Source organism: Lampris incognitus, chromosome 1 (genome assembly GCF_029633865.1).
Source record: "Lampris incognitus isolate fLamInc1 chromosome 1, fLamInc1.hap2, whole genome shotgun sequence".
Taxonomy (NCBI): domain Eukaryota; kingdom Metazoa; phylum Chordata; class Actinopteri; order Lampriformes; family Lampridae; genus Lampris; species Lampris incognitus.
This window is the reverse complement of record NC_079211.1, coordinates 91,382,471-91,406,343: the sequence shown is the minus strand read 5'-3', so window position 1 is coordinate 91,406,343 and position 23,873 is coordinate 91,382,471. Positions and strand designations below refer to the sequence as shown.

The 23,873-nt window shown below is 49.2% G+C and overlaps 1 protein-coding gene across 1 annotated transcript in view; it reads left to right on the top strand.

Moving 5' to 3' along the window:
- The window catches only part of rsph14 (radial spoke head 14 homolog), a 124,382-nt gene extending 100,772 nt beyond the window's left edge, over window positions 1-23,610 (top strand). The window contains exons 2-6 of the mRNA XM_056278220.1: window positions 13,704-13,806; window positions 18,269-18,387; window positions 19,265-19,493; window positions 23,082-23,218; window positions 23,369-23,610. Coding sequence (XP_056134195.1) covers window positions 13,704-13,806; window positions 18,269-18,387; window positions 19,265-19,493; window positions 23,082-23,218; window positions 23,369-23,610 — 830 coding nt within the window. The remainder of the gene's footprint in view (window positions 1-13,703; window positions 13,807-18,268; window positions 18,388-19,264; window positions 19,494-23,081; window positions 23,219-23,368) is intronic.
- The last annotated feature ends 263 nt before the right edge of the window (window positions 23,611-23,873 follow it).

Here is a 23,873-nt window from a genome sequence, read left to right as displayed (position 1 = left end):
ACAACTTAGTGTATAGGTCTTTCTAGATACATTGTGCTGGTTGTAGCTTTCCCTTTGCTATCGAATGTGGTGTGGCTAACTAGCAGCTTCAGCTTTCTGACCGTACCATCTTACCCTGGGTAGACTTCAGTGACTCTTGCTAGTCTCCACTCGTTGCGTGGTGTCTGTTCGTCTTGGAGAAGGACGATGTCATTGACTTTTGAGTTCCTTCTGTTTTTACACCACTTCTGTCTTGGTTGCAGGTTCAGAAGATATTCGTTCCTCCATCTGGTCCAAAACTCGTTGGCCAAATACTGGACTTGGCGCCACCTCTTTTGTAGATAGAGATCTTGCTTGATGAATTGTCCAGGTGGGGGAAGGATGATTGTTGACTTCATAGTCAGAATGTGGCTCGGGGTTAACGGTTCAGGTCCGGATGGGTCATTCAGGTGCCCAGCGGTAAGTGGCCGGCTGTTGATGATGGACATGACTTCATACAGGTAAGTCCGGAGAGAGGTGCTGTCGAGCGTTTGTGCAGACTGGTCCAGAATTGCAGTCAGAATGCTCCTTATAGTTCTTATCTGCCTCTCCCATATGCCGCCCATGTGACTTGCCGCTGGAGGATTCATGAGGAACTCACATCCTAGAGCCTTCAGTCTCTCTTCATCCATTCCTTTCATGAGTTCTGCGAACTCTCTCCTTGTGCCAACGAAATTGGTTCCTTGGTCACATCTCAGTTGGCGAACGTTTCCTCTTAGGGCAATGAATGATCTGAGTGCATTGATGAATGCGTCGGTTGTCATATTGTCGATCACTTCTATGTGAACGGATCTTGACCATAGACAGGTAAGTATGAGTCCATATCTTTTGAGATCTTTTCTTCCTTCCTTAACGCAGATTGGGCCGAAGCAAGCCGTTCCAGTATACGTGAAAGGTGGAGTTGCTTCCATACGATCTTGAGGTAAGTCGCCCATTCTTTGTTCTTCGGTGCGTCGTCTGTACATTCGGCACTTGACACATTTGTAGATGTGTGATGAGACAGCACTGCTGCATCCCAGGATCCACCATCCATTTGCTCTGAGTGCGTTTGTCGTCATTCCGTGTCCTTGGTGTGGTATTTTTTCGTGGTGGTGCTTGATGAGTAAGGCTGATATGTGGCTTTTCTGTGGAAGTATTGCCGGATGCTTTATGTGCGGGTGTAGCGCAGCTTGACCTAGACGTCCTCCCACCCTGAGGATCCCGTCTTCGTCCAGGAAGGGGCTTAACTTCTGCAGCTTACTTTCTTTGGTCTTGGCAACTTCCTTCTTTAGCTTGAGCCTTTTTATCTCAGCTGGGAATGTTTCTTCTTGAGCCAACTTAATGATGGCAAGCTCTGCTTCTTTCCTTTCCTCGATGCTTGTACTTTCATTGGTGCGCTGCTTCAGACCGTTGTGTTCTCTGGCCATTCGCTGTAATCTTGCAACTGCCTTTACAGCTCTTGTCCAGTCCGAGAACTTCTTCAGGTGGTCTAATAAAGATCTCTGTTCCTTTGTCTCAGTGTTGCACACGAGAGCCTTTCAAAGCTCGGGATCATCTTCGTTGACTTCTCCCACCTTGCATTCTCTGTGGAGTGGACCCTTTTGCCAAAGAAACTTTGGGCCGGTGAACCAGTTTGAGGACTTAAGTTGGCCTGCAGTCAAATCTCGAGAGGCGTGATCCGCGGGGTTGTCCTCAGAAGCAACATCTGGTATCACTTGTCTCACTACTATGCGATGACTCGTTCCGATGGCATCTCCGTAGTCTACACAGGGACTTCCACACCCCACAATGCTCCATCCTAGGTCTGTGCGTTGTGCGTAGGGCTGGTTTGCTTTGCCAGATACGACTTCTCTTGGTAGAAGGGCTTGTGAGCAGTTGTACCCGATGAGCAGGCCTACTTCACATTCTTGTAGAGGTGCTATCTTTTTCTGAAGGTGCTCCAGGTGGGACCAGGCTTTCGCTTTTTTGTTTGTTGGTACGTGAGCTCTGTTGGCTGGAATGAATTCCCGTGTATAGGCTGGTGGTAGGGAGATCTTCTTTCTGGAGTAGAAGCCACGGACTTGTAGATTGTTCACTCTTTGAGAGTTTACTGTTGTGGTTGCAGTCATCATAGTGAGCTTGAGCTTGACTTGGTCTTTGTTGGCCTTTAGCGTTTCAGCTACTTCGCTTAGAATAAAGGTTTAGTCACTTTGAGAGTCCAGCAGCGCATACACGATGACTTCTTGTTCTGGGCAGGTTGCAGATGAGAGCCAGACAGGAAGTATTGCAGAGGTATGTGTGCCAGCCTCACCAACTATTGCTCTGTGTGAAGTAGCAGCTGTGGGCGTTTCTTCAGGAGGTGATGATTCGGGTTCCTCTTTGCTTTTCCTTGGCTTGTGGTGGCCTCTTGTCGCCTTTGGCTCTATCCGTGTGCAGGCAGGTAGGGTGCCGCTTGTGGCACACGTCACACTCACTTCTGCTGCTGCATTTCTTTGAGTGGTGGCCAGGCTCGAGACAACTAAAGCACAGCTTGTTTTCCTTAACAAAGGTTGTTCTCTCTTGAACGTCCTCCCTCATGAACTTTCTGCATTTGTGCAATGTGTGTCAATTCTTCTTGCAGAAGACACATGTCATGACCTCCTTTTCATCTGAACTTGTTGTTAGTACCTTTGCTCCAGCGGTTCTATTATTTTGCCTCTTAGGGTTCTCAGCTTCGCCTTGCTTGAGTGACTGCAGAGAGGTGATGGGGTTACAGGCGATCTTTGCTTCTTTGGTTAGAAATGCGACGAACTGGCTGAAGGTGGGGAACTGGTTGTTCCGTTCTTCTATTTCAGTAGACTTCCGGTTCCACCTAGCCGTTAACCAGTCCGGTAGCTTGGAGAGAATCTTCCTGTTTTCATTGCAGTCATTCAAGATTTCCAGAGACTTTATGTGGGTCATAGTGGCCTCACAACTGCGGAGAAAAGCAGTGAACCTTCTGAGCTCGAGGCTATCCTTAGGTCCCATCTTGGGCCACGTGTGGAGCTTGTCTCTGTACGACTGTGCGATTGTGAATGGGTTTCCATATCTTTTGTCCAATAGCTCCCATGCAGCAACATAGGCAGACTCGGTGCCAAGTAGGAAATAGCCATCGATCGCTTTCTTTGCGTCTCCATCCACATACCTACGGAGGTAGTAGATCTTCTCATTTTCCTTGATATTCTTCTGGTCGATCAGCATTTCAAATGACAGTCTCCAGTCATTGTACATCAATGGATCCCCACTGATTACTGATGGCTCAGGGATTGGGATTCTGTTGGTACTCACTGCATCTGCTAGCACCTTGACAAGCTCTGCTGTACTTTCATTTGGGGAGGTGATCACAGTCTTTGGTGCAGAGAACACATACGGGGATGGAGGACTTGTGGGAGCAGGCACTTGCTTGACTGTTCTCAACTCACTATCCAGTGTGATCTCTTTCTTCTCTTCTTCTGTGACCTCCTCTTGATCATACATTTCCATTGTCACGTGTGCTGCATTTAGACTTTTCATCGTCTCCAAATGCTGTACCTTTCTTCGCTTCTCTTGCAGCGTCCTTTGGCGAGCTGCATGTTTCACTTCCAGTTGAGCCTTGATTTTAGCTTCCTCTTCCTCTCTCTGGATTCTTAGTTTCAACTCTTCGGCTTCTCGTTCTAAACGACGCCTTATAGCTGCTGCCTCTTGCTCGGCTATGTCCTTTCTAGCTTCTTCTTCCAGTCGCTGTATTTCCTGTTGTTCTCTTTCTTGTTCTTGTGACACTTTCAGAACAGCTTTGTTAGCAGCGACATCAGCAGCAGTGTCTAGTCGTTTTTCAGTGGACCCGTTTGTATGTAGCGAGGTCCTCTTCGAACCAAAGGGGAAACTACTAACACTAGAATTGAACAGAGAACCTGCTTCAGGCCAATCTGGTTCTTCCTCTTCAGGTGCAAGTCCGCCCAGTCATCTTGAGGCTCTGTCTACGATGAACTGGGATACTTGGATGCACAGACCGACTCTCCGACGTGCTTCGTGGTCTGGTGTTACGATTTGCTGTAGTTCATCATAAGCACACTGGACGTCTGCAGAGAGGACACGGACTTCACCGATGACGTCGTTGAGCATATCATCAGATACTGGCTCTGTCTGTGATTATATCTTCTTGGGAAATTTAACCTGAATTCTCCATTTATCATACGTTAATTTGAATCTTTGTTGAAGACCTTTTATTTTTTCGTCTTGCATTCCTTTACCCTTCTCTGTCAGAGTTCTGATTCTTTCGCTTCATCTTACCTTCTGTTCTTCAGCAGCATCGCCGACTTGATTCTTTTCATGCTTCTCTAGGGAATCTTCTTTGTCACTAGCTTTATCCCTAACCTCACCGGTAGACTGCTCTGGACCTTCACTATCCCTAGTACTGTCTTTAACTTGATCAGTAAGCTCTCCTTGCTCTGACATCTTGTAAACTTGTTAATAGGTAAAGGTTAATGTAAATATGTAAATATAATGAATCTGTCAATATAATAAATCTGTAAGCCTTTTTAAACTTACTGCTTGCTGTGTGATTATTTATGAATTTTAGAATTGTTTCTCTAAAATAACCTTCACTTATGTAAACCCCTTTTTAGTTTAAATGCATCGAATAATATTGTTCAATGAAATCATACTTATACTTTAAACTTCAAAGCACACTTATTTCAAACATGCAAAAGGAATTCAGTCAGACCTTGTTATCTTGAAAATCACACCCAAATATAGGCTAGTCAATGAAAGACTTCAAAACGTTGTAAACATAGACCCCTAGCGGTTGCTTGTTGTTATTACTTTCAATCAACGCACATTTCACTCACACAATTTATGGCACATTTACAAACGCCCTTTTCTTAGATCACTAACTTGTTAAGTGTCCAAGCTCCTCATGGCTTCGTTTTGCAAATAGCCCTTATGCAATCTTCTTGCCTTTAATGTGCGTGTAAAATGCGAGCTGAGCTCAGCTTTCATTTGCACCGTCATGCAGTCCCACGCGCGTTGGTGAAACCAGGTGGTGAAACAAACATCGGCGCCATCTTTAGTCCCACTTGCGTTGGTGAAACAGGACGAGTTTTCACTGTAAATCCCCCAAGGCACGGCGAACACGAGTAGCTTTCTGGAACAGGTTTAACAAAGTCTCCAAATCTCCATCAACACCGTGAAAACTGTATACATGAAACAATACAATTAGCACAATTAACATAAAATCAGGCCGCACATAACGTGGGCTACACATAGCATACATAACGTACCTCGTTGGCTGCATGCCAGAATGAGGGAATTGTCCGTGAAACTTGCAATGATTGTCCTTATAGCTTCCGTGACAAACATTAACCCATGATGTCCGCGAATAACGAGAAAAGACCGCGGGCCACCCGACAGTCCATGCATCATCCCGCCAGGAAGCAGGTGGAAGCGCGCGACCGGAAAAGAAGACGAAACCACGTCTCCCAAACAACGCGAGACCAGACTCAAATGCACACATGGGAACAATCACAAACAAATCAAATCATGTGTCACTCAATAATCAATGAACAAACATTGTGCAAACCAATCATGGAATCAATTATTAATATGAAATGTGAATAACTATATATAAACTGTATATCCATTAAGTATCAATGAAATGTATCAATGAACTGTATGCGCCATTGTGGCTACATTTACACAAAGCTAAGCGGTCCAAACCCGTATAACTTGTCATTTGTTTAAAAGAATACAAGATATAGGAACATGGTGCATATAGTATGTCGTCAGACCCGTCAGCCATAAACAACCTTACACCTTCACGATACAACACAAGCAAATAAAGAAAGCGAATAAACGGTAGGATTAACAATAACAATGATGAAAATAATCTATCCGTCCATCCCTTATCCGAACCGCTCATCCTGCTCTCGGGATGGCGGGGTGCTGCAGCCTATCCCAGCAGTCACCGGGCGGCAGGCGTGGACACACCCTGGACGGGGTCAAGGCGTGGGTCATCACTACAGACAACATATCGCTGTATAACGTCCACAACTAAAAGCAGAAGCCCGGGGTCAACGTTGAAATAACAAGAGATAAAACACACAATGCTGAACAACAGCGAAGCCCCTTTGCTGCAGGGGTACATGAAGAATGCACGCCCCGTGAAAATGTGATAATGGAAGCAAGAATAAAACCTTTCCACTGCTTTCCTGTTCGTGCTTCTGGAAACGGTGGAGATGTATTTCTCAGTTTCCATAATTACAGCAGGCAATGCTTTATTATTTAAACATCTACTTTTATGGATGGGGAATTTTGCAACAAAAAAAACCAAAAAAACAAAACAAGATGTATGAAGTAGAACTTATTGTTACTTACACTAGGTGTGTCATGGAAACCAAACAATACATATTTCCATTTAAGGGAACATTATTACAGACTTAACACGTCACAACAGCATTTACTTCCTTCCAAAGCTTTCTGGAAAAGGTGCAGTCCCAAAATAAATGTGTGATGGTCTCAATCTGACTTTTGCACAAAGAACAACAGGGGTTCATCGTTTTTCCAGACCTTCAGGTCCTGACTGGCTGGGTAAGGCCTGGGTAATAACTAATGGTTTTTCCAAACCTTCTCAGGTCCTGACTGGCTGGGTAAAGCCTGGGTAATAACTAATGGATTTTCCAAACCTTCTCAGTGTCAGGGTCTGCCATGTGTCAGTTTCCCGTTTTATTTTGATAGTCTTGTCTCTGTGTTCACGTCCTGTTCCCCATGTGATTACCTGTCCCCGCCCTTATGTGTTTCACCTGTGCCTCGTTATCCCTTCCCTCCTGTGTGTATTTAACCAGCGCTCCCCTGTGTGTCAGTACCAGATTGTCTTGTCTCCTAGAGCAGCATTCCAGCGTTTCATGTTAGAGAGTTTCCCCGTGTCTGACTGTTTCGTTCCTGATTTCCGAGTCTCCGTCTCCTGTTTTGGTACCGTCGCCTGTTTGTTCGTCCGCCTGGTTCTTGAAGCCTTCTGCCTGCCGATTTTGTACCTCTGCCTGTCTGATTGCCTTTGTGGATTTTGACCCTTGGACCGAATTAAAGACCCCGAGAATTGGTTACTGTCTGCCTGCCAGCGTTTGTGTCCGCCAGTCTCTGTGTCCCTGACAGAACAATCTGGCTCGATTGACACAGCAGAGCAGGACTCCGTGCTCACTACCCTCGAAGTGCAGGAGCGTCGGCTCCGATAACAGCAGTAGAAGATTGAACAGGTGGATCGGGCTGTGGCAGAAGCTTCCCAGCGCAGTAAAGCGGTGTGCGGCAGAGTTACCGCTCAACTCAACTACGTCATCGGACAGCTTCAAGCCACGGGCTCAGCCACTCACCCCTCTGTCAGCTGAAACCCCTGCGCCGGCCTCATTGTCAGCTCCGGCACCAGAACCGCCTCTGGCTCCTGCTCCTCCCTCAGAAGTCAGACCCGTCCGGCTCTCCAGTCCGGAAAGATTCTCTGGGGAATCTGATGACTGCCGCCCCTTCCTCTCTCAGTGCGAGCTCCATTTTGAGTTCCAGCCCGCCTCCTCCCCCTCGGATCGAGCCAAAATAGCCTTCATTATCTCCTACCTATCGGGGAGAGCCAGGGCGTGGGCCACCGCGGAATGGAGCCGGCGGTCTGCAGTATGTAACGCTCTTTCTCTCTTCACCGACACATTTAAACCAAATTTTCACTCTACTCTTCCCGCTAGAGAAGCTGCTAGAGCTCTACACTCCCTGAGACAAGGAAGACGATCTGTGATGGACTATGCCATAGAGTTCCGCACGCTAGCCGCCGACAGCGGTTGGAATCAACCTGCCTTGGTGGATGCCTTCTTTAATGGACTCTCCGAGACCCTGAAGGATCATCTCACTCCTCTGGACCTGCCTGTGGAGCCGGATGCCCTCGTCGCCTTAGCCACCCGCATCAACAAAAGACTGAGGGATAGACAGAGAGGTCGCTCCATCAGGGAACCTGACCAGCTCGGCACCCCTCCCCAAGCTGCGGTCTCCATGAGCAGCTCACCTCCCAACGCTGTTCTGGAGCCAATGGAGGTTGGGCGTACCCGCCTCACCCCAGCCGAACGTCACCGTCGGATGATGGAGGGTCGGTGCATATACTGTGCCCAGCTGGGTCATTTCATCGCCTCCTGCCCTCTACGTGGTTCCCTACCTGTTCCACCCTCTAGACCCCTGGTGAGTGTTACCACTCTTAAAAAAATAAGACTCAGAGACAATTAACAAAGGTGAAACTAACCGCTGCCTCTTCTACTCTGAACTGTTCAGTATTAGTTGATTCAGGTGCAGATACTAACCTGATGGATTTCAGTATAGCCCAGAGCCTAGGCGCCTCGGATGAGCCGCTGCCTACACCCCTTCTTGCCACAGCTCTTGACGGCAGGCTTATTGCCACTGTTAATCATCAGACCTCCCCCATCCAGATGTGCCTCCCCGACGGACATGAGGAAAACCTCCGTTTTCACCTGTACACTCTGAGATGCATCCCCTGATCTTCAGGTACCCCTGGCTGATTCAGCACAACCCACGCATCAACTGGGCTACCAGTCAGGTAATTGGGTGGGGAAAAAACTGCTACCAAGACTGTTTCCATGACATAGCCTCTAATCCCTTGAGTAAGACACAGTCAAAGGACTCTCCTGAACTAACTGGTGTCCCAGCCTGTTACCATGACTTACAAGAAGTTTTCAGTAAGAGCAGAGCGGCTTCTCTTCCTCCCCATCATGAATAAGACTGTGCTATCGACCTCCTCCCCGGTACACCCATTCTTAAAGGTCGGTTGTACTCTCTGCCCGCAGCCGAGAGAGAGGCTATGGAGGACTACATTAATGACTCCCTCGCAGCAGGGCTAATTCGGCCATCATCCTCTCCAGCTGGAGCAGGGTTCTTCTTCGTTGAGAAGAAAGACAAGAGTCTAAGACCATGCATAGACTATTCCCCACTCAACAACATTACAACGAAGAACCGTTGCCCCCTCCCACTAATTTCTTCTGTCTTTGATGTCCTCAAGGGCGCCAAGGTATTCACAAAATTGGATTTACGGAATGTATATCACCTAATATTCATCCGGGAGGGGGATGAATGGAAAACGGCTTTCAATACGCCCATTCGCCACTACGAGTACTTGGTCATGCCCTTGGATTGACAAACGCCCCCGCAGTTTTCCAAGCCCTATAGTGAATGATGTCCTGAGGGACCTGAATCAAACTGTTTTTGTATTTCTTGATGATATCCTTATTTTTTCCCCCGACGAAGAGTCTCATGTCCAGATGGTACGGGAAGTTTTGAAAAATGAACTGTTTGCCAAAGCAGAAAAGTCTGAATTCCACAGGAAACAAGTGACCTTTCTGGGGTATGTGATCTCCCACGATCACTTGGAAATGGGTCCAGACTATGGCAGAGTGGCCGACCCTCACCTCCCGAAAGGAGGTACAACGTTTTCTTGGCTTCGCAAACTTCTACCGTAAGTTCATTAGAAACGTTAGCTCAGTGGCCGCCCCCTTAAGTGCCTTAACCTCTCCCAAGGTTTCGTTTCAGTGGTCTCAGTCCTCCGAAGATGTGTTCCAGTGCCTGAAGAAGCTCTGGTCCTCACCCTGCCCTCAGTCGATCAACAGTTCATCGTGGAAGTGGACGCCTCCAGCTCTGGAGTGGGGGCCGTCTTGTCCCAGAGATTAGGTACGGATAATAAGATCCACCCCTGTGCTTTTCTTTCCCGGAGATTATCTCAGGCGGAGAGAAACTACTCTGTGGGGGACCGGGAGCTGTTGGCTGGAAGAGTGGAGGCACTGGCTAGAGGGGGCGGCCCAACCATTCCTCGTGTGGACAGACCGCCGGAATCTGGAATACCTCAAGGGTGCCACGAGGCTCAATGCCCGCCAAGCCAGGTGGGGACTTTTCTTTTCCCGGTTTAATTTCACTCTGTCATATCGTCCAGGAAGCAAGAACACAAAGCCAGACGCCTTGTCACGCATTCATGCACCCCAAACAGACTCCTCAGATCCAGAACCCATCCTCCCTGAAACCTGCATCGTGGGAGCGTTCACCTGGAGTGTGGAGAGCAAGGTAATAGAGGCTCTCAGGGCAATTCCAGCACCCCCTGAGACCCCCATGAACAGGTTGTTAGTTCCCCCTTCCCTCCGGGGGGAGGTTATTAAGTAGGCTCATGAAAGCAAGTTCTCCTGGCATCCGCCGAAACCTCTTCAGAGTGTTGGAGCGGTTCTGGTGGGCTAACGCCAAGGATGACGTGTCAGGGTATTGTTACGGCCCGCGCCGGCAGCCAATCAGCTCGTCAGGGCCGGGCTTAGCCGTCAGGGCTGGGCTTAAGTTTGGTGGGCGCCCATTGTCAGTTCGTGCCGTAACCTCCTCGCAGTAGTGGCTACTCTTCCCTTACGGTGCTTCTCTCTCCGAGCTCACCCCAGCCCTTGGTTTATGGTTTCCTTTTCCCCGTGGAAGTATCCTGCCGTGTTCCCGTTTTGGATTACCCGCGAGTTTTTCCCTTGGACTTCCCGTTTTCTTGTCGCTTATTGCCTTCCTGTGTTTGACTGTTGTACGCGCAAGGAATAAAGTACGCCAGTTTCGGCTAACCCCATATCTGTCTGGTGTCGTGCGCTTGGTCTTCCACAATCCCCAACAAGTATGTCGCTGTCTTATCCCAGCAGAAAAGCTCCAATGCCCCACCAGCTGGCCTCCTTCACCCTCTGCCCATGCCACAGCGCCCCTGGTCAGACCTCTCGGTGGACTTTGTCACTGGCCTCTCTCCATCCGAAGGTAACACAGCCATCCTCACTGTCGTTGACAGATTTTCCAAAATGGTTAAATTCATCCCCACACCCAAACTACCATCTGCCAAACAAACCGCTGACCTTTTGCTCCAGAACATTTTCAGAACCTTTGGATTTCCTAGGAACATTCTGTCTGACCGGGGGCTGCAGTTCGTGGCTCAGTTCTGGGAGGCCTTCTGCCAGCTGGTCGGGGCCACTAGAAGCCTCTCCTCTGTATACCATTCCCAGACGAAGAGGCTGAACCAAGATATGGAGACCGGTCTTCGCTGTCTGTCCTAAGATAACCCCTCATCGTGGTCCAGGATGCTGCTGTGGGTCAATACGCCCACAACACCCTTCCCCCTGCTTCGACCGGTCTCGCCCCCTTCCAGGTGGTGTTCGGCTATCAGCCTCTCCTCTTCGCAGCCCTGGAAAAAGACGTCAAAGTCCCCGCTGCTGCCGTTATGGTCCGCCGGTGTCGAGGCATGTGGTCTCGTGCCCGCTGGACTCTTCTCCAGACCTCCGCCGCCTACAAGAAAGTGGCTGACCGCCCCGGACAAAGAGTGTGGCTCTCCACCAAAGATCTGCCCATCCATCCCGCAAGTTAGCACCTAGGTACGTTGGCCCATATCCAATCTCAAAAATCATTGACTGCTGTCAAATTGAAGCTTCCCATGTCCACCCGCATACACTCCACCTTCCACGTCAGCCGGATCAAACCAGTCAAGGAGAGCCCACTCGTCACCGCTGCCAAGCCCCCACCGCCCACCCCTCTCATTGATGGTGGGACTGTCTACACTGTCAGGAAACTGCTGGATGTTCGGCGGCGGGGCCGGGGCCTGCAGTACCTGGTGGACTGGGAGGGCTACGGACCGGAGGAACGCTCATGGGTCCCCTCCCGGGACATCATGGACCCTCTCCTCATTGCCGAGTTCCACCGCCGCAATCCTCAGGGTCCTGGGCCGCCAGGAGTCGGCCGTTGGGGGGGGGGGGGTACTGTCAGGGTCTGCCATGTGTCAGTTTCCCGTTTTATTTTGATAGTCTTGTCTCTGTGTTCACGTCCTGTTCCCCATGTGATTACCTGTCCCAGCCCTTATGTGTTTCACCTGTGCCTCGTTATCCCGTCCCTCCTGTGCGTCAGTGCCAGATTGTCTTGTCTGCTAGAGCAGCATTCCAACGTTTCATGTTAGTTTCCCCGTGTCTGACTGTTTCGTTCCTGATTTCCGAGTCTCCGTTTCCTGTTTTGGTACCGTAGCTTGTTTGTTAGTCCGCCTGGTTCTTGAAGTCTTCTGCCTGCCGATTTTGTACCTCTGATTGCCTTTGTGGATTTTGACCCTTGGACCAAATTAAAGACCCTGAGAACTGGTTACTGTCTACCTGCCTGCATTTGTGTCTGCCAGTCTCTGTCCCTGACACTCAGGTCCTGACTCGCTGGGTAAAGCCTGGGTAATAACTAATGGTTTTTCCAAACCTTCTCCGGTCCTGACTGGCTGGGTAATAACTAATGGTTTTTCCAAACCTTCTCAGGTCCCGACTGGCTGGGTAAAGCCTGGGTAACTAGTGTCCGTTGACGAACATAACACACATTATGTTGCCCATGTGTTCCCATGTTCAAAATAACGAATAGCCTTGTGTAATCCTGAAGCCCTCCTGGCTTTACAGGAGTATTTGAGAGTACTCAGAGAAGTGCGTTGCTCTGGAGCAATGGAGAAAACGACAGACAGAACCTGTGTTGTGATTGTCCAGTTGCACGGATGAATTGAATCTTAAAACAAGTTGTGTTTGGATCACGAGGATCTGAGGTATTATCAGCAGTGAAGAGTCGGTGTCAGGCCGTCCGGATCTGCCTGTTTGCTGGATGAGCAACAGGAAGTGGACCACACCACCTTCCCCCACCTGACTGATGTTAACTAATGGGAGTTGTGTTAAAAAGGCTCGTGTGGACTCAACTTCTTGTGTTTTCATGTCCGTCTTGCTCCATGACTTTGACGTCGGACGGGGTCAAACACACAGTGGAACAGCCCAGATAGCAAAACTGCTGTGGCCCGGACCCGTCCCACACAGACACTTCCATCCGGCCCACATACTGTGTGGAATGAGGGCACTTGGGCGGTCCGCTCCTGTTTGCCAGAACCAAGCCACAGCGATGCCGCCTGTGCCACATATTTGCCAAAGGTGGCCATATTTGTTTTGTGATATTTGGGCCATACTCACCATTTACCACACGGGGCGCTTCAGGGTCACATCCATTATGTCAGGACCAAAAGAAGGCCATCAGTGAAGTGGCCCACATGCGGATGCTGTCTGGTAGTGGACAGTGACATGAATTTACCCCTTTGGAAAGATTTATTTGATGCCCTCTGCGAAGCCACACTACAACATGGCGTCCTGCACTTACACGAGCTGACTGTCAGTTGCTCCAGTCTGCATTGCTGCTCTTACAGCAGGCTGCTTATGGGCGGCCAACAAGCCCTGCTTCCCCGGGGGCCTTCACATGAACACAACACAGGGTAGTCCACACTCTGAGCCCCTGTTCCCCCCGCAGGCTGCTTATGGGCGGCCAACAAGCCCTGCTTCCCCGGGGGCCTTCACATGACCACCACACAAGGTAGTCCAGACTCTGAGCCCCTGTCCCCCCCACGGGCTGCTTATGGGTGGCCAACAAGCCCTGCTTCCCCGGGGGCCTTCACATGAACACCACACAAGGTAGTCCAGACTCTGAGCGCCTGCCCCCCCCCCCCACAGGCTGTTTATGGGCGGCCAATAAGCCCTGCTTCCCTGGGGGCCTTCACATGAACACCACACAGTGTAGTCCAGACTCTGAGCACCTGCCCCCCCCCCCCCGCAGGCTGCTTATGGGCGGCCAATAAGCCCTGCTTCCCTGGGGGCCTTCACATGAACACCACACAGGGTAGTCCAGACTCTGAGCCCCTGTTCCCCCCGCAGGCTGCTTGGAGCAGCTCAAGGACTTGTTGAAGGATGAAGATCTGTCCATCAGAGCTAAAGCCGCCGAGGTCCTCCACATCCTGGCAGCTCACAGCGTCGGCAGGTCAGAACTGTCTCACTCTCACCTGCATACACACACGCAACTGTCTCACTCTCACCTGCAGACACGGACACGCAACTGTCTCACTCTCACCTGCATACACAACTGTCTCACTCTCACCTGCAGACACAGACACGCAACTGTCTCACTCTCACCTGCATACACACGACTGTCTCACTCTCACCTGCATACACGCACACGCAGCTGTCTCACTCTCACCTGCACACACACAGACACGCAACTGTCTCACTCTCACCTGCAGACACGGACACGCAACTGTCTCACTCTCACCTGCATACACACACGCAACTGTCTCACTCTCACCTGCATACACACAACTGTCTCACTCTCACCTGCATACACACACACGCAACCGTCTCACTCTCACCTGCATACACACACACGAAACTGTCTCACTCTCACCTGCATACACGGACACGCAACTGTCTCACTCTCACCTGCAGACACAGACACGCAACTGTCTCACTCTCACCTGCATACACACACACACACACACAACTGTCTCAATCTCACCTGCACACACAAATGCCTCACTCTCACCTGCATACACAGACACACAACTGTCTCACCCTCACCTGCAGACACGGACATGCAACGGTCTCACTCTCACCTGCATACACGCACACGCAACTGTCTCACTCTCACCTGCATACACAGACACAGAACTGTCTCACCCTCACCTGCATACACAGACACAGAACTGTCTCACTCTCACCTGCATACACAGACACGCAACTGTCTCACCCTCACCCGCATACACAGACACAGAACTGTCTCACTCTCACCTGCATACACAGACACAGAACTGTCTCACCCTCACCTGCATACACACAACTGTCTCACTCTCACCTGCACACACAGACACACAACTGTCTCACCCTCACCTGCATACACAGATACAGAACTGTCTCACTCTCACCTGCATACACAGACACACAACTGTCTCACCCTCACCTGCATACACAGACACAGAACTGTCTCACTCTCACCTGCATACACAGACACAGAACTGTCTCACCCTCACCTGCATACACAGACACAGAACTGTCTCACTCTCACCTGCATACACAGACACAGAACTGTCTCACCCTCACCTGCATACACACAACTGTCTCACTCTCACCTGCATACACAGACACGCAACTGTCTCACTCTCACCTGCATACACAGACACAGAACTGTCTCACTCTCACCTGCATACACAGACACAACTGTCTCACTCACCTGCATACACAGACACAGAACTGTCTCACTCTCACCTGCAGACAAGGACACGCAACTGTCTCACTCTCACCTGCATACACACACACGCAACTGCCTCACTCTCACCTGCACACACACAGACACGCAACTGTCTCACTCTCACCTGCAGACAAGGACACGCAACTGTCTCACTCTCACCTGCACACACACACACAGAACTGTCTCACTCTCACCTGCATACACAGACACAACTGTCTCACCCTCACCTGCATACACAGACACAGAACTGTCTCACTCTCACCTGCATACACAGACACAGAACTGTCTCACCCTCACCTGCATACACAGACACAGAACTGTCTCACTCTCACCTGCATACACAGACACAGAACTGTCTCATCCTCACCTGCATACACACAACTGTCTCACTCTCACCTGCATACACAGACACGCAACTGTCTCACATTCACCTGCATACACAGACACAGAACTGCCTCACTCTCACCTGCACACACACAGACACGCAACTGTCTCACTCTCACCTGCAGACAAGGACACGCAACTGTCTCACCCTCACCTGGATACACATACATAGAACTGTCTCACCCTCACCTGGATACACAGACACAGAAATGTCTCACCCTCACCTGGATACACAGACATAGAACTGTCTCACCCTCACCTGGACACACAGACACAACAGGCACAAAGAAATGATGTAAATTAGGAAAAAAAGATTTCATTGGTGTCACAGAGTTTTTGTGCCGTCAGTCTTTTAGCTCACAGACAGAGAACAGAAGCAATCATGTGAGCGAAGCTGTTTGTTCTCTTCCCTGCCACTAGATGTCACTCTGCACCTGGTTTAGATTAATTAAATGATACAAACGACAGTTTGGCTCCGAAATGAGACCCTCCCTCCTTACAGAGTCAATAACGGCACAACACTGTCATGTACAACCAGCAACCGTGTGACGCAATAGTTGTACACATCCCATCCTGCAGGAGGAACCTGCCAGCACCTCACACCACGTGTGCTGTCTGCCGTGCAGAGAAGCACAACACATACACACACACACACACACACACACACACACACACACACACACACACACACATACACACACAATGCAGCACATAAACATCTCATTTAACAATTGTGTATAATTATTTAACAGCTATTTTCTTCATTGTCCAATAAAGGTACACTGCCCGAGCACGAGGATTTCACTGAATAAGTTATCTACTACTACTGCTACTACTACTACTACTACCACTACTGCTACTACTACTACTGCTACTGCTACTACTGCCACTACTACTGCTACTACTACTACTGCTACTACTACTACCACTACTACTACTGCTACTACTACTACTGCTACTACCACTACTACCACTACTACTACTACTACCACTACTACCACTGCTACTACTACTACTCCTACACTCCTACTACTACTGCTACTACTACTACTACTACTGCTACTGCTGCTACTACTACTACTGCTACTACTACTACACTCCTCCTCCTCCTCCTCCTCTTCCTACTACTCCTACACTACTACTACTACTACTACTGCTACTACTTCTACACTCCTACTACTACTCCTGCTACTTCTACTACTTCTACTACTGCTACTACAACTACTACTGCTACTCCTACACTCCTACTACTACTACTACTACTACTACTCCTACTGCTACTGCTGCTACTACTACTACTCCTACACTCCTACTACTATTACTACTGCTACTACTTCTACACTCTTACTCCTACTCCTACTACTTCTACTGCTACTACAATTACTACTACTACTTCTACTACTCCTACTGCTGCTACTACTACTACTGCTACTACTGCTGCTACTACTCCTACACTCCTACTACTACTACTACTACACTCCTACTACTATTACTACTGCTACTACTTCTACACTCCTACTACTACTCCTACTTCTACTACTACTACTATTACTACTTCTACTACTCCTGCTACTACTACTTCTGCTACTACTACTACTACTGCTACTACTACTACTGCTACTGCTGCTACTACTACTACTGCTACTACTCCTACACTCCTACTACTACTACTATTGCTATTACTACTACTACTGCTACTACTGCTACTGCTGCTACTACTACTACTGCTACTACTACTACTACTCCTACACTCTTCCTCCTCCTGCTACTACTCCTGCTACTTCTACTACTACTACTACTACTACTTCTACTACTACTACTACTTCTACTACTCCTACTCCTACTACAACTACTACTTTCGGCTGCTCCCGTTAGGGGGCGCCACAGCGGATCATCTGTTTCCATCTCTTCCTGTCTTCTGCATCTTCCTCTGTCACACCAGCCACCTGCATGTCCTCCCTCACCACATCCATAAACCTCCTCTTTGGCCTTCCTCTTCTCCTCTTCCCTGGCAGCTCCATATTCAGCATCCTTCTCCCAGTATACCCAGCATCTCTCCTCCACACATGTCCACACCATCTCAATCTTGTCTCTCTTGCTTTGTCTCCAAACCGTCCAACCTGAGCTGTCCCTCTAATATACTCGTTCCTAATCCTGTCCTTCTTCATCACTCCCAGTGAAAATCTTATCATCTTCATCTCTGCCCCCTCCAGCTCCACCTCCTGTCTTTTCATCAGTGCCACTGTCTCCAAACCATACAACATAGCTGGTCTCACTACCATCTTGTAAACCTTCCCTTTAACTCTTGCTGGTACCCTTCTGTCACACATCACTCCTGACACTCTTCTCCACCCACTCCACCCTGCCTGCACTCTCTTCTTCACCTCTCTTCTGCACTCCCCATTACTTTGAACAGTTGACCCTAAGGATTTAAACTCAGCCACCTTCGTCACCTCCACTCCTTGCATCCTCACCATTCCACTGTCCTCTCTCTCATTCACGCATAGGTATTCCGTCTTGCTCCTACTGACTTTCATTCCTCTTCTCTCCAGTGCATACCTCCACCTCTCCAGGCTCTCCTCCACCTGCACCCTACTCTCACTACCGATCACAATGTCATCCACAAACACCATCGTCCATGGAGACTCCTGCCTGATCTTGTCCGTCAACCTGTCCATCACCATTGCAAACAAGAACTGAATAAGTTATATTGAATAAATTATACAGATGACTTTGTGTGTGTGTGTGTGTGTGTGTGTGTGTGTGTGTGTGTGTGTGTGTGTGTGTGTGTGTGTGTGTGTGTGTGTGTTCTGTCCAGAGAGGCCCTCCTGCTGTGGGACGTCCTGTCCCCTCTCTCTGAGTTGCTGGGGGAGTCTGATGTTTCCTGTAGGAGAAACATTCATGGAACCCTGAACAGACTGGCTCATCTGCCCTCAGGTATCCGGCGTGCGGGGGTGTGGGGGGTATCATGGGGTTATTATCTGATAAAAAAAAGAAGATAGAAAATGATTATAAAGTGGCCAGTGGTCAGCACTGCTGCCTCGCAGCAAGACGGTCCTGGGTTCGAACCCCAGAACCCCAGGCCATCCCAGGTCCTTTCTGTGTGGAGTTTGCATGCTGTCCCCGTGTCTGCGTGGGTTTCCTCCCACTGTCAAAAAGACACACGTGTTAGGGTTAATACTCCTGCCTATGCCCCTGAGCAAGGCAGTGGGAAGAAGAAGTGGAGTTGGTCCCTGGGTGCTGCAGCCGCCCCCTGCTGCTCTACAACAGGATGATTGCATGCAGACAGCACACTCACTGTAGGGACACAGTGTCAAAGAAAGCTGCTTTACTTCTTTATGTGGTCTAGAAAATGACAGGGGGCATAGTGTTTTCAGTCTTCATCGTGGCAGCCAGATGAGGAAGAAGAAGGCAGGTCGTGTTGAGTTAGAGGAAGTGCAGTTGTTGTGTCCAACCAGCAGATTTGGTAGAACAAGCTGGTAGAAGACCTTTACGTAAAACTCAGGTTCATGCGGGTTGTTTGTTTGTTTCTGACACAACAGCACTGCTGACTCTCATTCCTTTTGAATGGAGCTCAAACAACACACGCCAACACAGGACGCACACAGTCGCAACAAAACCAGGACATTCAGGATGGACGCTTCAAGCAAAGCCAGTGATAAAAACCTAACGATCACCTAACAACTAGTAGAAACTGTCAGCCTAACCACCGGTGCTAAAGTGACACTACAGTGGGGGAGGGGGGTGTCTGCGTGTGTGTTCGTGTGTGTGTGTGTGTGTGTGTGTGTGTGTGTGTGTGTGTGTGTGTGTGTAGGAGCTGAAGCCATGCTGACCCTGGGTTTGGTGCCCAGGATGCTGATGAAGGTTGGTGAGGAGGAGGAGGAGGATGTCAAGGCCCTGCTGCTCTCCTCCATCAGTCTGTGTGTGAGGCTGGATGCTCGGCCAGCTCTCGCCTCTGATGGAGTCTCAGTCCTGGGCCAGGAGCTCTCTCACGCCTCCTCCCACATCCGCACCGCCGCTGCCGCCGCCCTGCTGGCCATCAGGTGACCCAGCAGAGACTCTGGCTGCGTCCAAATACTATGCTACTTACTACATACTAACAGAATATACAGATTACCATCCATCCATTATCCACTATCCAAACTGCGTATCCTATACAGGGTGGCGGGGATGCTGCAGCCTATCCCTGCAGCCATTGGGCGGCAGGCGGGGAGACACCCTGGACAGGCCGCCAGGCCATCACAGGGCCTACAGCATGCCAGCAGTACTATACGGTTTAGTACTTACAAAACAGCTCACAACAGCCTACGTATATCTCCATGGCAACCACGCAAAGCAGCCATTTTATTTCAGAATCGTGTCCAGATGATTCATATTAGATTTTTCAATGGAAATAATGACGCATTTTTATGGCACTATATTTTTTTATCCTACCAAGATTTCAATGTAGTATACTAAAAACGGGCACTAAGCCGTACGTACTGCCGTTGTAGTAAGAGTATTCAGACAACCCAGTCTGTCGCTCCAGGCTGTATGGTCAAGTCAAGTCAAGTCAAGTCAAGTCAAGTCAGGTCAAGTCAGTTTCATTTGTGTAGCCCATTATCACAAATTAGAAATTTGCCTCAGGGGGGTTTACTCAGATAAGGAACAGCTCCCTAAAAAACACAAAAAAAAACAACACAAAAAAAACACAAAACAAAAAACCCTTCAACAGGGAGAAAAACTAGGAAGAAACCTCGGGGAGAGCAACAGAGGAGGATCTCTCTCCCAAGACGCACAACGCGACATGATGTTGTGTTTACACGATTTACACGTGTAAACACTACATTGAAAGAGGATAACACAATTATAATGGACTTATAAATATATGAAGAATATGATGAGGAGGATGCCAAGCAGTGCCCAGATGCCACCGGAACAGCCCGGGACCTGAGCCACCCGACCAGCATCACCATGTAGACCTGACAGGAGGACAGACTACACATGCACTCAGGGGAGACTCACATCCCACCGTTCACACACATGGGAGACGAGACAAGAAACAACATTAGTCACACGTCGGGGTGAAGCAAGGATGTCACAATGAAACAGGGTAACAACATTATATGGATTTATAAGCAAAATTAAAAAAAAACGTGATGTGATATGAAAAATGTGCAAATGCAATAGAGCTAACTCCTAAGCTAGGCTAACTGCTAAGCTAGTAAACAAACTGGGAACGACAGGCTGCCTACTAAACAAAAGAGTCGTTTGGGAAAGAAAATTAGAGAATCTACCGATGAGTGAAGGAAGCACAGAAAACGGCGACATCAGTAGGGCAAAAGAAGAGGTGAGGGCAGAATATGGGGAAGAGGATAAACAGCAGTTATCAAGCTCACGAAGGCGGAAGCCAGAAACAGCTGACTAACATCGTCTAAAGCAAAATGAAAGATGTGTCCACCATTCACGCCAAGCAGTCAAATGTAACGGCACCCACACAGGAAATGTGCCGAGTCTGCCACAAAAGCAAAGCAAGGAAATTGCGCGTCCAATGTGAAAGATAAAGTAAACCATTATCTGACATTTAATTAGTTTTGTCAGGTTTTGACTGGAATTGAACCTGCTTCATTAATGAAAGGAAGGAGGTAGAAGCCTCATCTCATCTTCAGCCGCTTCTCCAGGTTTGGGTCGTGGTGGCAGCAAGCTAATTAGGGCCCTCCAGACGTCCCTCTCCCCAGCAACACCCTCCAGCTCCTCCTGGAGAACCCCAGGGCGTTCCCGGGCCAGATTGGACATGTAGTCCCTCCAGCGAGTTCTGGGTCTATCCCGGGGTCTCCTCCCAGTTGGATGTGTCCGGAAAACCTCCACAGGAAGGCGCCCAGGAGGCATCCTAATCAGATGCCCGAACCACCTCAACAGGCTCCTTTCGATGCGAAGGAGCAGCGGCTCTACTCCGAGCTCCCTCCGGATGTCCGAGCTCCTCACCCTATCTCTAAGGCTGAGTCCAGACACCCTACGGAGGAAACTCATTTCAGCCGCTTGTATCCTTGACCTCACCCTTTCAGTCACTAACCAAAGCTCATGACCATAGGTGAGGGTTGGAACGAAGATTGACTGGTAAATTAAGACCTTACCTTCCGGCTCAGCTCCCTCTTCACCACAATGGTCCGGTCCAACGTCCGCACTGCTGATGCTGCACCAATCCACCTGTCAGTCTTCCACTCCATCCTACCCTCACTCGTGAACAAGACCCCGAGATTCTTGAACTCCTTCACTTGAAGCAACGACTCATCCCCAACCCGGAGGAAGCAATCCACCATTTTCCGGTAGAGAACCATGGCCTCAGACTTGGAGGTGCTGACTCTCACCTTGGCCATGTCACCATCAGCTGCAAACCGCCCCAGAGCGCACTGGAGGTCACGTTTTCATGAAGCCAACAAAACCACATCATCTGCAGAAGTAATCAATTAAATTTAAGTATTCATTGATAATAGATTCAGTGAGATAATCTACTACTCCTACTACTACTACTACTGCTACTACTACTTTCGGCTGCTCCCGTTAGGGGGCGGCACAGTGGATCATCCGTTTCCATCTCTTCCTGTCTTCTGCATCTTCCTCTGTCACACCAGCCACCTGCCTGTCCTCCCTCACCACATCCATAAACCTCCTGTTTGGCCTTCCTCTTCTCCTCTTCCCTGGCAGCTCCATATTCAGCATCCTTCTCCCAATATACCCAGCATCTCTCCTCCACACATGTCCAAACCATCTCAATCTTGTCTCTCTTGCTTTGTCTCCAATCCGTCCAACCTGAGCTGTCCCTCTAATATACTCGTTCCTAATCCTGTCCTTCTTCATCACTCCCAATGAAAATCTTATCATCTTCAACTCTGACACCTCCAGCTCCGCCTCCTGTCTTTTCATCAGTGCCACTGTCTCCAAACCATATAACATAGCTGGTCTCACAACCATCTTGTAAACCTTCCCTTTAACTCTTGCTGGTACCCTTCTGTCACAAATCACTCCTGACACTCTTCTCCACCCACTCCACCCTGCCTGCACTCTCTTCTTCACCTCTCTCCTGCACTCCCCGTTACTTTGAACAGTTGACCCCAAGGATTTAAACTCACACACCTTTGTCACCTCCACTCCTTGCATCCTCACCATTCCACTGTCCTCCCTCTCATTCATGCATAGGTATTCCGTCTTGCTCCTACTGACTTTCATTGCTCTTCTCTCCAGTGCATACTTGCACCTCTCCAGGCTCTCCTCAACCTGCACCCTACTCTTGCTACAGATCACAATGTCATCCGCAAACATCATAGTCCATGGAGACTCCTGCCTGATCTTGTCCGTCAACCTGTCCATCACCATTGCAAACAAGCAAGGGCTCAGAGCCGATCCTTGATGTAATCCCACCTCCACCTTGAACCCATCTGTCATTCCAACCACACACCTCACCACTGTCACACTGCCCTCATACATATCCTGCACCACCCCTACATACTTCTCTGCAACTCCCGACTTCCTCAGACAATACCACACCTCCTCTCTCGGCACCCTGTCATACATACATGTGTTTGTGTAAACCGGAAGTTATTTGGTAGGTTAAATGAAGAGCAAGTGTTTATTTGTGTTTCTGTGTGTTTCAGTATTTTGCAGGAAGGGAAGCAGAGGGTATGTAAGGAGGGGTTACTTCCTGTCCTGGTGAGACTGCTGACAGACAGCGACCCTGGAGCCCAGGCCAATGCCGCCGGCATCATCATGAACACTGCTGTCGCCACTCAAGGTAAACATGCACAGCGGTTGTCTCTGTGCCATCACTGTGTGTGTTTGTGTGTAAAAAGGCCCATCTTAACAGTTTATCACTGGGAGGGTCATTACTTGTGGTCATTGGCTGTTACAAACACACACACTCTAAATCTTGCTCTCCTCTCAGGTAAACTGCAGGCCCTGGATGCTGAGGTCTTACCTCCTCTCCTGGACCTGGTGTCCAGCAGGCACCGGGCCGTGTGTCTCAATGCCCTGCAGGCCCTGACCGTCCTTGCTGAGGCCCCTGCCGCCCGCCAGCTCCTCCTCGATCACCTCCAGCTGCTGAGGAGCAGGACAGGAGCAGATGAGGAGAAAATCGTCCGCAGAGCAGCTAACACCGCCGTCAGAGTTGTCACCTGGATGCCATGAGGAAGAGGAGAGACTCCATCTAACTCCTCTCTCTCGCCATCTGTCTGTCCATCTCTTTTTATCTCTTATTTCCCTGTCTATTTCAGTATGTCAAGGGTCTTTGCTAGTAATAAACACAGAGGGGTGCATACAGTCAAAAACAAGTGATGGAAACCAAACTTGGCAAAGGGAGAGAGATGAAAAAGAGTAACACAAAAGGTGGTTCATCAAATTGACAATTATAGATCAAACCGTCTAAAAAGGGTAGCGCATTCTTTTGGAGC